This window comes from Pogona vitticeps, chromosome 2, assembly GCF_051106095.1.
Source record: "Pogona vitticeps strain Pit_001003342236 chromosome 2, PviZW2.1, whole genome shotgun sequence".
Lineage (NCBI taxonomy): Eukaryota > Metazoa > Chordata > Lepidosauria > Squamata > Agamidae > Pogona > Pogona vitticeps.
In genome coordinates, this window is record NC_135784.1 from 269,116,228 (window position 1) to 269,130,730 (window position 14,503).

At 39.6% G+C, this 14,503-nt stretch overlaps 1 protein-coding gene across 1 annotated transcript; it reads left to right on the top strand.

Moving 5' to 3' along the window:
- The first annotated feature begins 1,010 nt into the window (after positions 1-1,010).
- CETN3 (centrin 3) lies at positions 1,011-9,182 on the top strand. Its single transcript, XM_020783787.3, has 5 exons — positions 1,011-1,295; positions 3,003-3,138; positions 6,871-6,985; positions 7,852-8,043; positions 8,767-9,182. Exons 1-5 carry the CDS (start codon positions 1,279-1,281, stop codon positions 8,808-8,810), a joined length of 504 nt encoding a protein of 167 aa, XP_020639446.1. The 5' UTR covers positions 1,011-1,278; the 3' UTR covers positions 8,811-9,182.
- The last annotated feature ends 5,321 nt before the right edge of the window (positions 9,183-14,503 follow it).

The window sequence follows — 14,503 nt, forward strand, 5'->3', positions numbered from 1 at the left end:
GTTAAATGAGATTGAAACTTTGTCTAAGAACTTTGCTTAAGAAGCCTTAGCACTCTGAAGGATTTGGTGGTCCAAAGAAATCTGTTGCACTATCCAGGTTTACCTTTGAGTTTCAGATATCAAAGCTGTCATGGGTGCTAATCTGACACAAACACAAATTTTTTTTATAAAGCACAGAGGTAGCAATACGTGGTTTCTGTGTTGTTTTTAATGTGTTACACTGTTATTTTCATAGTGTATTTATCAAAACAGTGGAGGCAGAAGCACTTGGGTGGGGTACATTGGACCGGGATACATGGTAGGTCTGTTCTCGTACTCTGCTCCCCAATTCTGGATTGAACAGGCACTTTGTTTTCTTTCTCAGAAGAAGCCTGCCAGGGATGGGGGAGAGAAAAGTCCCATACCAACGGGAGACTTAAGGGAAGCCAATGGCAAACACTGTTCCTAAAGAGCCACACTGTGCTAACATCAGTGTATACAGTTTTTCTGGAAGAGTAACACAGAGCAAGGATGAGATCTGTGAAGCCATGTCCCTTGCATGTTGAAAAGCAGCATGCTCCGGCTTTCTTTTGAAAGTTCCTCAGACGCAAGCACTTTTATGTATCCGGGCTCATTCTACCACGGGATCTCCTGCCCTACAACGTGAAGGAAGGCCACCTAACACCCTTAGCTTCTTATACAATTTGCTTTCTAAAATTCAGGCTCTCATTGCTTTAAACTAGCTGAGGACCGCGTGAGTTTCCAGATGTAGTTCTGTCAGCCCTAGCTAGCACAGGCTAGGCTGGAGAATCACACGGTCCCCAGGCTTGCCTTTATAGAGGAAACTGACTTTCCCCAAAAGTGCACTCCCATATTAAGAGGGTCTATTTCGGGATCAGACCAATGAGGACAAGGGGAGGGAGGGCTCTCCAAACGTCAATAATCAGCGCAACGCTGTCCACTGTGACGTCCGCGCCGCGCTGAAGTCTGGGTACTTCTGAGCGTCGCCTTGACAGTTTCACGGGAAAGAAGCGTCTGTGGTGTGATTGGCGGGCGAGCCAGCCTGTTGAGGCGTGTCCTACAAGAGGAGGCGGGCGGGAGGATTCGCAATACCCAATTGGAGCAAAGAGTCGAAGCGAGTCGCCGCGTCGTTGGTCGAGGGCTGGGTTCGGGGTCCCGCTTTCGAGGGACGGCTGTTGTGGTCTCTGTGATTCCGGGTTCCGGTGGTCCAAAGTTGCGGGGATCCCCTCCCCTTCCCAGCCCTTTCTGGCCTCCGGTTTAAGGGGTGGGGCCAGGAAAATGAATTTGGTGTCGAGGTTGGTACGGACGGGGCGGGTGGATTGGGGGGGGCAATGAACTGCTCGCTTCTTGTTGCTATGGCAACACAACGGTTTCCACCTCCCCCCCCCCGGCCGTGACTTGCTTGTCGCGATAGCTGCTGCTGCTGCCCGCGTTGGGTTGTTGGGTAACGAGCTCGTAGAGTCCTTCGCGCCGGGGTGCCACCCCGTTATTCGCCCCCCCCCAGATTTTTAGCGGTCTTTTATGCAGCGCTCCTGCATCGAAAGATGTTGGGTTTGTATCGTGTATTCGGCCTTCCCCCCCCCCGCCCCGAACTTTTGGGTTTGGGTGTGTTTTTATTATTATTAGCTGCCTTTATAACGATGAGGTCCTTAAGGCAGCCGACAAGACAGTATCAACAGCCAGTCGTACAGTGCCCTATATAGTTAGGAGAAGTCGAACGGATGGAGGGACATACCCAGTGGTACTGCCAGGGCTGGATGGTGGGTTCAAAGTCCAGGGACTGGCTCAGCAAAATCACCAGGAGGGCCCCCCAAACACAGCCAGGCTGCTTCCTTGTCGCTTGAACACATGCTGCCCGTTACCTAGTGGTTCCCTTACCATCGCAAATCTAAGATTGAAAACCAAGCTGATAGGTATTTTCTTCAAGGTCTCAAGAGATATGTCAGAAGGCGAACACGGGAGACAATTTGTACAAACTCTGTGGTTTATTGTGCCAGGTTGAAGATTATTACTGAGGTTATTTGCTAATTGTAGGCTGGGGATGCCACATCCTTTCCCAACACTATCTGAACATAGCCAGATATTTCCCCTAGGCCTTTCTATATAAAAGGCCTAGGGGAGATATCTGGCTATTTTCAGATAGTGTTGGGAAAGGATGTTGCTTGAAATCCTGGCTAGATAACATTATTCTAAAAATTAATTCATGAATTACAGTGATTTTAACAAATACAAGTGTTCATTTAACTTAATATTTTCCCTGTTTATTGGCATATTTAGCTTTGGTATAAAAACTCTGAAATATATTAACTTAAAGAACGATTATGTTTTGGTAAGACCACCATCATCCAAAACGTATAAAAATAACTAACATTTTTAGTGTCAAATTTGTCATCTTGTAACAATAGTGCAGTCAACACCACTGCCGCTTAGAGATGTGGGAGGGGAGATAACACAAGCTCAAGATTAAAACAGAAAACACACATGAGAAGAGAAAATGGAAAGGACAGTAGTCGGTGGCAAAGCAAGCCCTAAATCCATTTGCTAGATCCAGTTAGAGTAGGCCCATTGAATCAGTTGCTGAATTCTAAATCAACACTTACATAAGTTTGATGTGCTAAGGACCAACAGTTGAATGTGGGCCTTGGTATACTGTATATTACTAAATCATGAAAATCTCTGTCCCTAGTAAATTTTCAAATAATTGTATTACTCCTATAAATTTTAATGAAATCCACATAGCAGATGAAAGCAACTGAGGTGTTACTTTTTCAGTTTTTTTAACTGTGCAAAATAATACAGTACTTGTTCCCTAAGAAGGAGATGACAGTGATTTAAAGCATTTGTTTATCACTTTTCTGCTCAAGAGGGGTTCAAAGTGATTTGGAGTAGAGTAATATTAAAAACAGATTAACATCACTTAAAAATCACTTAAGAACATTCTTGCCTGCAAACACTTGGTGCTTTCTATAATGAATTGTGTGTTTTTCTTCTTTATGTTTCAGAGCAGAGTTTTCTGTTGAGAAAACCAAGAGAAAGAAAAGAAGAGAATTAACTGAAGAACAGAAGCAAGAGATAAAAGATGCTTTTGAGTTGTTTGACACAGATAAAGACAAAGCAATAGATTATCATGAACTAAAGGCAATTATTTTTCTTAAATTTTGTTTTGTAATAGCATTTTAAAAACGTCAGTCAAAAATAATAAGCTCAACATTAAGATATGCTGAATTATGCATAGTGCCTGTAGTTCTGTAGTGATTTAAAGCTGGCAATCATACGTGAAGGTGTTGTTATTACATATACCATATTTTTCCATATATAAGACACTACTTTTTCCTAAAATCATTACACTAACAATTGAGGGGCATCTTATACACAGAAGTAAGCTGAGGAGAGAACAAAATGGCCCATACTTTGCCTGTAAACAGGCTTCCTTCAGTCATGAGGCTTAGCTTCCTACAGTCAGGAGACTTTGTTGTTTAGTCGTTAAGTTGTGTCCTACTCTTTGTGACCCCTTGGAGCAGAACATGCCAGACCCTCCTGTCTTCCACTGCCTCCTGGAGTTTGATCAAATCCATGTTGGTAGCTTTGATGACACTGTCCAACCATCTCCTCCTAAGTCAGGAGACTTGGCTTCCTCCAATTACGAGCCTTATGGAACTGACGTCAGCTGATGCTGAACAAACCAATTGGAACACACCTCATTGGAGGTGGAGCCTGTAGGCTCAGATGCAACAAGGACTTGTAATGTCCAAGTGTTCTGAGCCCGGAGGCTGAATACTCAAAACTAAGTTTTCTTAATTTTTGAGTTAGTAAAGGGGAGGTTGTCTCATAAACGGGGTCATCTTATAAACAGAAAAATATGGTATAGGTATGTTTGTTAAACAAGTTTATGCTAGCAGACATAGTACATGCTACAAAGAACATGGACAGACATAGCAAATACCTGCTTCTACTTCATAAGGGAAGAGTAAGAAAACTTTTTCTCTGTTGAGGGCCACATATCCTTGAAGGTTGCATACTAAACTCCACACTTTCAAGGTCCTCCTCCATTTCTCTATTCAGGAATCACAGGACAGAGAAAAAATGGTGATGGCAACAAGTGGTGGTGGTTTTTAAAACCCCACACACCTATTAGACTTACCTCTCATAGGCGCATTACCTAATCCATTCTCTCTCCCCACTCTGCTCTTTCTTTCTCTTCCCCTACTCTCAGTCAAGAAGAAAAAAAATATAGGCACATGCCGATGAAAGCTTGGTGATTAATTTCAGAACACAGCAATTATGTCTCCTTTAGAAGGACATCACACCGCTTCATCTCCAAGTTCACAGTGCACATGCCTATTTCTTCCATAAAATAAAGCTCAGCTCCTAATCTTGTTTTTGTGGAAGCAGTAGCAACTGCTGTAGGAGGAAATTGGCAGCATTAAGGATTGCGTAAAAGAAGGCTGAAAGTTGCATGTGGGCATTCAGTTGGGAGTACAGTAGCACAATAGCCCTTGGCCAGCCAATTTACAGTATAAGGAGCACCTATCTCATGCCCTCTCTGTCATTGCTTTGTACACTTAGGAAGTGACACCTTTGTAGAGATGCTCCTACTTTTGCATAGCCTCTGCACTCCCAGTTTTCCAGGATGGGACACGGATTTGTGGTATATATGCAGTGAATAAAGACAACTGGTTGTTGTAAGCTGACAGTGCATTTAGTGTCATAACATGTATTTCTTGACTTGTTAGAGGGAATAGTTATAGTTTTCAAATAATTTGTTGAATGGGGAAAGTAGAATATCCTCCCTATAAGATAGGTCAGTATCATTCCATATTATGGAAAAGACTAAGATTTAAGAGAATGTGGCCCTTATGTACTAAAATTAATCATGAATTGAATTGTTTATCATGCTGTAGCCCCCTAACTGCATCAGCTCTTATGTTCGAGTGTTTAAAATTTGGCATTTCTGCTTGTATGAAGCAGCTCAAAGGCTGAAGCATTTAAATTAAATATTGAACAGATCGTCTTTGTGTGTGTTCAGCCTTGGGTGCTCAGATTCGCATATATATGTATGCTAGAGAGGACTGTGAATCTAAAATGAAAAAAATCAGTGATTTCTGGCATTATACGCTAATGCTTTAGCCTCTGTTTGTAAGGAATTATTGACAGCTACTGTGTGAACTTCAGTTCCACTTATTAACATTCGGTGTATCTTGCTTTCAGTGGTACTTGTGAAATACAATCCCTTAGTGTGAGACTTGGATGCAGCTTACTCCCATGGATGTGTGTGGGACTGTAGCCATAATGTAATATGCACTCTAATTTTCAAGGAGTCATACTGCCACATTTTACACTGGGTTTGTTCAGCAGCTTAAGTGGGAAATTCATATAGTTATCAACTCCACTGTTCCTTCCATACCATTTTTTACTCTTTTCCAACAAATATTGTAGAGTAGAAACGGTTGTTTGTCTTCTGTCTATGACATTTAATTGTAAAATTGCTAAAGTTATTTTTATTGTCTCTGTCAAATGTCTAGACTTTTGTAAAATGTAGATTATTTTAAAGTAGTATGTTTAAAGATGTAGAATTGTAGATCTCTCTTTCCCACTTTTTTCAGACACAACACATCAAGAGATTGATAGTTTATAAACATAACATGGCTGGTTAACTGTCAGCCTTTGGGTGCATCTGACTCTCTCCACTTATCCTCTCAATAGCAGGGGAAGAAGAATGTGAGTTTCATACCACAGATCTCAAGCAGTATCAGCCAGGAAACAGAATTGACAAGACCAAAAGGAGCATGAGAATTGAACTTGTTTTGGACCCCCCCCCCAACCTTCACCTGGAAAACGTAAACTGGCTCCATTGTCATCACAGGGCTGCTAGGACTATCTCCAGTTCCCAAAGTGGCATGATGTGGGCTGCTTCTGGATCAGTCTTCCCCTCTGACAGAATGATGATGGGTTATCCAGAAAAAATGTGTGGAGTGCTGCTTTGCACACCTGCTGGTTACACTCCCCTTCCTGCTCAGAGAAGGAAGATGATAGATGCAGTTATTTATTTGATATTTTTTATAAATCACCTTTGGCAAAATGCAAAATTTAGTTAGAAATTGCAGTACAAATTAATTGTGAAATTAAAACTGGAGACAAAATTTGTTGCAACAAATGCTGAAGGTGGCACTATAAAACATTGTTCAGAGATTAACAAAACAATTTCGTCCTTGCTGGTGATCTGAAAGATGACAAAATCAGTTCTACCCCTTGCTACTGCTAAGCTCATGAAGATGTATGGTCATTCCCCCCCCCCACGCACACACACCATCATTTGGAGAGCATCTGGCTATGGATGCAGAATGTAGTGGCTATATATGGTATACAGCATTAGGGTCCTTTTCTGTAGCTTTCTTTTGATCATTTTGGGACTTTTTTGGTTTTGTTTTTAACTAAAATTCCTCTTTTGTTTTCCAGGAAATGTGGCAGATACCTGAAAAATGTCAAACAATTTTAGGTCTTGTCGTTAAGGCATTACACATTTGCTTGTTGATTTAATACTTTGAAAATTCCCATGTAGATAGAAATACTATTGATCAACATGAACCTGCTGTTACCATCCTGGTGGCAGATCGCCTGAACTATCCAAAATAAATGTTTTTGCTAATTTTGCATTAGTGTATGATGAGGTGACCCTCTTTTACTACAATTTAAATGGTTATGTTTGTTTCTTTAAAAAAATATAATGGTCTTTTTTTAGATTACACTTTTTTCATATCTTTCCCCTTACTATTTGAAGACATCTTTATTCAGTGTAATTTGCATGAAAAGGAACATAATTCTACTAATGTGCTGAACCTAAAATGTTGTATTTCTATCTTTTTCCAAAAGGTGGCAATGAGAGCGCTAGGTTTTGATGTAAAAAAAGCAGATGTACTAAAGATACTTAAAGATTATGATCGGGAAGGAAGTGGGAAAATCACCTTTGAAGATTTTAATGAAGTTGGTAGGTATTTTATTTTAAACATTATTGACAAGAAAGTTGACAGCAATATGTAACTAGAAATGAAATTAGTCTTTTAATTGACAGATATACACATATCTTGTGGAAGACACAGACAAGCCATTTTTTAGTATCTAAGTGTATTGGAGGTTTTCATGATGAGATTGGGCAGCCATCTGTTCGAGATGGTATGAGGTCTGCCTTGGGCAGGGGTTGGACTAGAAGATCTTCAAGGTCCCTTCCAACCGTATGATGATTCTGATTCTATGGTTTTCATAAAAAAACATAAAAGCCACCTAAGGCAATCAGAATTTCGCCACCAACTTTTGGAATATAGGCTGCATTTCTTCTGTTTTCTCCATCCCTTTCTATCAGTATAAATATGAAAGTGAAACAAAAGGAATAAGAATGTTCCTTTTGTATTTCATTATTGTTTTTTCTGTCTTTTTTAAAATGCTTTTTAGAAATCATTTTATTCTTTCCTTAATTTAGAAACTCATCTTAATAGGGAAAAGTAATTATGCTTCTGTGACAGTTTGGTGTTCAAATATTCTGCAGTTGTGTGCAGAATATATCTCCAATGTTTTCTATTGCAATAGAATGAGCAAAAGATAGTGAATTTTTTGCAAAGCTGATCTGCTCCCCTACTGGGTTTATTGTTAGCAATGCAGTGTTCCACATATGGAGTGCAAATTCATATATATGTATAACAGACTTCTTTTGAGCAAATGGCGAAGGCAAACTGTTTAAATTATTTTAGTTAGAAAGCTGAAGGGTGGCAACAAAATAGAGACATTTTCATGCTGAAAAAAATTATAAGGACAAATATCCCTATATTAAAGACTAGATTTCACATTTTTTCATTTTAGTGACAGACTGGATACTTGACAGAGATCCACATGAAGAAATACTCAAGGCATTTAAATTGTTTGATGATGACGATTCAGGTAAAATAAGCTTAAGAAACCTTCGCCGTGTAGCTAGAGAACTCGGAGAGAACATGACTGATGAAGAACTTCGGGCAATGATTGAAGAATTTGATAAAGATGGTGATGGAGAAAGTAAGTTCTAATCTTGAATTTGGCAAAAAAATAGTGCATTAACTTACTGTCCTTATAGTTATTTTACACTCAGTTAAGTGACAGAATTGCCAGTTTGAAAACTGATTCCCATAAATTATGGATCTGGAAATGGTTTCAAATTTCTTTGATACTCAAATATGAATTTATATGATGTGTTATACAGGAAAACGTGAAATCATTTATCCTTTCTGTTACTTTATCATAAGTAATGGCTAAATAAAGTCAGATGAATTGTCCGTTACTTTGCTGAAGCAAGAAATTAATTAAGAAATGAACAGCTTTTCTATGTTGAATATTCTGTTCTATTTGTTTAAATAAATGGCAATAAATGAAAGCATATATTTAGTTTTAGAAGACGAGTCAGAGGAGCTGGATGTAATGGTAGGCGCCTGCTTTTAATGAAACATAGAATGAAATGAAACCAACAGTCTTTATTTTTTACCAGAAAACAGTTAAGAGTTTGTTTCAGTAAGGCTAAGCTAATTTGATTTCTTATTGCTTAGAGGATTGAATACCAAGTTAATCTCTTACAAAGGTGCGTTTCTGCAGCTTTTCAGAGTGAACTTTCAAAGTGAATACAATATTTCTGAGAGCAAATGCCAATATTTAGTTTCCCTGAAACTTCAGAGACTACGAACTTGATTGAGAAAAGCTTTAAGTAAGATAAATGCTACATAATTAACTTTTGCCTTTTTTTTTCAGTCAATCAGGAAGAGTTTATTGCTATCATGACTGGAGATGTTTAACCTTACAAGAAAAGAAGTGAACTTGGCACAAAAAAGGAAGGATTATTGGCTTTCAGCAATGAAGCTGCCACCTTTCTGTTTCAGTTAATTTGTGTAGCAGGAACCATGCAAAAATTATTATTCCTCGAAGGACCAAAAGAAACAGAAAAGATATGTATTCAGAGGTTGATATTTTATATCATTAAATTTTAGAATAACAGTGTTATGTTTGAGTACTCATTTGTAAAATAGCTTTGTATAAGAATTTTAAATTAAATCATAGTATAAAACCTTTTGAAGTGGACATTATTTTAGCATTAGCTGTGGCCTTAGTTTTTATATAAGAGTTTAAAGACATCCATTTTAATAAAGTCTTCTTTTTATATACTACAAGCCTTGTTGGAGTGTTTAATCCCAAATTAATTGTGAGTTCGCTTAATTTTTAAAAAATGACATTTTTGATTATGCTTCTGTTTAGAGATGGGGATATTCATATTTGTTTATTAATACCCCTGTCCCAGCTGCATCTAATGCAAGTCGGGCCCTTGGAACCCATCCATCCATTCACACATTGCTGTACCACCAGCGTCCAGCTCTTCCCACCAATTGTGAAAATAGCTGCTCTGTCTCCCTGCTTGGCTGGCCACTCGTCATCCAGCCCCTTGTCTGCAGTGGCCAGCCGAGCAGGGAGATGGTGGAGCTACTTATGTGATTGGTGGGAAGATTGGATGCTGATGGTGCGGCAGCACATGAGCAGAAAGGGCCAGTTCCAAGGGCCAGACCCATATTAGTTGCAGCTAGGATGGGGATATTTGCATTTGTAAATGAATATGAATATCTTCATCTCTACTTCTATTGTAAAGTAGTACTATGCAGTATATTTTCACCATTATAAGACAAACAAAATCTGATGTATACATTCCTTGGACTGTGGTGCTTCTGACACACAAAAAGAATTTATTTTAGACTTCTAGTAGGAGCCTTTGTGCAGAGGTTAAACTGCAGTACTGCAGTGAAGACTCTTCACAGTTTGAATCTGACCCTGGGCTCAGGTAGCCAGCTGGAAGTTGACTCAACTTTTCATCCTTCTGATAGAGTACACTGCTCGTTGGGGGGACAATGTGTAGCCTGCATAATTAAAATTTTAAACTGCCCAGAGAGTGCTTAAATGCTATAGGGTGGTATATAGGCAGTGTGCTTTGCTTGGCTTTTCCTATTACATTGAATTCATAACCCATGTGTTCTCCAGAGAGCTGAAGGCAGCACAAATTCTCCACATTTAATCTTCCTAACAATCCTATGAAAGCTAGGCGGAGAGTGACTGGTGCAAGTTCATTCAGTGAGTTTCATGACGGAGAGTACATTTAAATCTGGATCTGGTCCTACTTCAGCACTTCTAACTACATTACTAAATTGAACCAGCAGGTGCTTGTTTCTTCTCTGGAGGTTGATAATGTTGAGCACAGTTTTATCAAAGAGTATATAAATATTTTATAATCTGCTTAATATTTAATGCGTATTGGTAACATACTCTGCTATAGAACAGAAAGACAAGAACAGGGTCCACATAAGAATCAAGTCACAATAACTGAATATGTGAAAGTCTAGAACTGTTTCCTAAGAGATTATTGTATTGACACCAGATTCATTTTCCTTACAAATATAAAGAGGTGCAGAACACAAAATTCAGCTGGCAATTTACCTGGATCCAAGTTATGATAGGTGCCAGCTATGGCAGCACATTATCTCTCTGAAACAACTTAGGACACATAGAGGTGGAGATGACTCATCTCTTCAGTTAACTGAGCTGAGATCAGTGTACCAAGAAGTGGAGGTCCCTTTTGTTGTCTTGGTTAAAGAAAACCTGATTGCCCTGGTGGTAGGGCAGGTGCACTGTAAATGAGTATCCAAATAAATTAGCTGAGCAGAGGAGATTTCTTTGTATCCTGGGAACTTCAAGATTCCTGTCTGGTGTTCAGAGTTGCTCTGCTCAAATGACATGTGTCCTCCAGCAAAACGATTAAAGAGTGTTGCTCAGAGTTCCAGAAACCAGAAGTGACAAACATTGTCAGTCAAATAGGTACAGGTCTCCTTTATGGTTTCCTGTCCTCTCACTTCATGTAGGGTCTTCACAAGTTCCACAGGTCCAGTGGGCTGATGGCCCTCATCAAGTCTGGAGAGTCTGGGTTTGGGAGGTGATGGACATCAGCTGGAGCCTTCTTTGGAGGTTTCAAATGTCTAGATCTCAGAAGTTTGTTGTGATTCACTTGTAGTCTGTCAGGAGGTTGATGGCACCATTCGTAGCAGAAGGTTTCTGGAAGTTGGCATGACTATAGCTTTCCACAAGGCCTCCACCTTCAGCATATATGGGATGACTTGAGAAGAGCAAGGGACCCTTCTCAAAAAAACTTGAAATCTGGAAGTCTTGTGATTCCTACAGGATGATGTAAAAAAGACGTTTACCCCAGTTACACCCAGGGTTTAGCAGTGGGAAATATGCTCAACTTTAAGGTTGCCATCTCTACCTGTCCTCACATCTGTGTATCTGAGTCAGCTGCATCCTAGAAACCAGATGCCAAGGTAGAAGGTCAGGGGAGGACAGTTCAACAAAAATTATTTTGGGGATGCACTGTCCTGGCAACATTAAGTCTCCGTGGGTCATTATTATAAGCTGGCAAAATCCATCTCACCAAGCACTTTTGGACTTTATGTCTAAGAGTAACTTTCCCAGCAAAGTCCATCTTGCCATGAACTTTTGGACTTGAAGTTTTTCACACTAATACACACCTGATGAAGTGGATGGTCCTGATCCATGAAAGCTTGCAGATTGTGTAATGATTTTTAGTGGTCTATACAGGTTTTGCCTACTCCTGCATTTGCATTTTGTAATGACCACATGGCTCGCTCTTATTTCAATAAATGGGGATGTTATACTCTATATTGCTAACTGCTAAGTTTCTCCTAGGAAAAATATACTTTAAATAATAAGCAGAGTTTTATTTGGAGTGAGCAAAAAAACTATTATGGGGAATGAGGAAAAGGGAAAAGGGAAAGGTAATAAATGAGATGTTTAAACTGAAGTCTAAAAACAGCTGTAATTATATATTTACTAAATTCACACGCACTTCACCCCAGACCACTCTCCTACATCTAAACTCAAGACTAACTGTTCCCACAGAGATTATACAATGGAGTCTGTAAACACTCCTTTTCTCTGGCTATTCAAGAGTAGACTGAGTGACTGCCAATCCACTTAACATATCCTCATATTCCAAACACACCACCCAAACCCAATCAGCATCCAGCTCTTCGCCTAAAATTTATTGGTAGAGTGTGGAAATACATGGCTAAGAAACCTCTAGCTACACAGAGGAAAAAGTTCAGGGTCCTACAGAGCAGAATTATCTTCAAGTGTCCCCACAGTAGACCACCCCTTATGGATTGGTTCTCTTCAACTGGGACTTACCGTCTCAATAACTTCCTCAGAGTAAAAGAAAGAATAAAAAGTTCCATTTACTCACAATTCTGAACAGATCAAAACAAACAACAGAGGCAGAGAGGGAACAATTGGTTGATGCTGGATTGATTCGTCCCAGTCCAGAAAGATCCCTCCCAGTCAAATCCTCTTAAAGGTGGCACATGAAGGTTGCTATATTTCCAACAAATTCCATGCTTTATCTTTTTAGCACATCCACAATTATATACCATATAGATATTGAGGCCAAACAAAAAGGCAAAGAGAAAGAGAGAGAGAGAGAGAGAGAGAGAGAGAGAGAGAGAGAGAGAGAGAAATTATAACTGAAGTGGCTAGAAGTTTAGTTCTGATTTTGGACAATGGGTATTTTTACTATCAAATGAGGTGAGAAGCATGTTCAATGTAAGAGGGAATTGCTGCTCCTAGCAGCTTCTTAATGCTGTCATTCCTTCTTTCCTTTTATTTGGAAAAAATGGGGGGATAAGGACAAATTGGGGGCTGCAAAATGGCCTCGGGGGCTGTATATTGCTCACTCCTGCTGGCCACTTTGTTTAGCTATTGGACTGTTATTTGTTCTAATGTTCCCTAGTAATTGGCTTTGGTCAATTCATGAGTTATAGACATACTGGCACAACAAAACCAGAGGAAGATAGGTCTCCCTTATCTGCTCTACCCTCCACTGTCCTGGGGAATACTTTATGCTAACTCCCAATATTGAATGTGTTCAAATGTACGTGTCGGTCTTGCAACAAAATATAGCAGCGTGGAGATACATGATATTGAGGTTCTTCTTAATGAAGTGATAATTCCACTCCTTGTGTGAATGGTGCTGATTTGGCTACATATGGATTGGCCCTCACCTTTGAACTTCAGAAATGGGGCAGGGGAATAGTTTATTGATCTGATTAACAATGATTGATTCTTTGCTTGACTGACCAATGGATTAATTTGATGAACTGCTGCTGAGTTGTCTTAATGGCTAAATGAGGACACAACCGACACGGATGTGAACATGATTTATTTCCTGCCCAAATTAGCCAGTTCAAATGCCTGAACTAGTTATTTTATAGTACTTTTTCATTAGGTCAAGAGTTTCATCAGATAGAGGCTGTCATCAGCGAAACTTTCCAGACACCGTTTCTCTACCAGTCTTGTTGGGAGATAATTGTCACTGAAGTCAGTCTGCAGGGACTTTCAGAAGGTTTTCATCATCGGTTAACAAAAGGAAAATGGTCTCTCTGAGAAAAAAGAGAGGTCAGTATTTCAAGATCTTCCTTCATCCCCACATTATATCAAGGGAAAATCTATACAAATCCAATTGGGTAGTTTTGCTACAATATCCAAGATGAACGGGAGGTCAAACGAAGCCTCGGAAATCTATATAGAGAATAGAAGTGCTTGCTTTTTTAATCTCATTATTAATCTGCTGAATAAAAACAGGTTGTATACATTATATATTAGTTGTGGGTTGCGAAATGTGATGGTTTGCTTTTTAATGTCTACATGCAATTAAAGCATACCTTATGTTCTGTTGTAGAAATGGTGTGGCTTAGACTTGAGTATTAGATACTATGTAATTTTGCACTTGTACCTTGTGCTATTTATAGCAGAGAACCAAAGTGAAAAATGCCCCTAAAATTATAACAGAATAAAACTAACCCACTTCATATGGCTTGCCCACCTTTTCTAGGATGTGTCTTATACTGTTCTTTCTTTCTCAGTGGTACCCACAACATTTTTAAAGGAGAGTGACTGGGCATGTGGCTCATGACGAGACCAGGGCACCCCACTGTAATGTTGGAATGAACCACCCCCTACCCACCCCCATTCTGGCATAATGCATTTAATAAGAATGTGCTACTGACTGTTAAAATCTCTTCATTTTAAATCTGATACAGTCAAGATCCTCAAACGAAAGTACAACACTAAATTGGTTTCGGCAGCGTTGGATAGCCAGACACAGAATATATACGCTCTTACTCAGTGTCTAGGATGTGGAGGTGGGATCTGGGTGGAAGAAAATGTTTGCCTACTATCTTGTTAATCAGGAACAAGGGATGACAGGGTGGATGGGTGGAGAAGGTCTCCCTTGTTTAGTTCCATTTGAGGGCCTTTAGCTGGCAGACTTTGCTGAAAGATTGGCATTTGGCCTTGGTCTTGTAATTTGTGCTGAAATAGACCGGCTTTCTGTATTCAAAGAGAACATCCCCCCCCACTCCCACCCTTCACTCTGATTGCC

Excerpts from the sequence above, each read along its gene's own strand:
- CETN3 (XM_020783787.3), top strand. Across the intron at positions 3,139-6,870 it reads TAGATTATCATGAACTAAAG|GTGGCAATGAGAGCGCTAGG; the intron begins GCAATTATTTTT and ends TTTTTCCAAAAG. Across the intron at positions 8,044-8,766 it reads TAAAGATGGTGATGGAGAAA|TCAATCAGGAAGAGTTTATT; the intron begins GTAAGTTCTAAT and ends TTTTTTTTTCAG.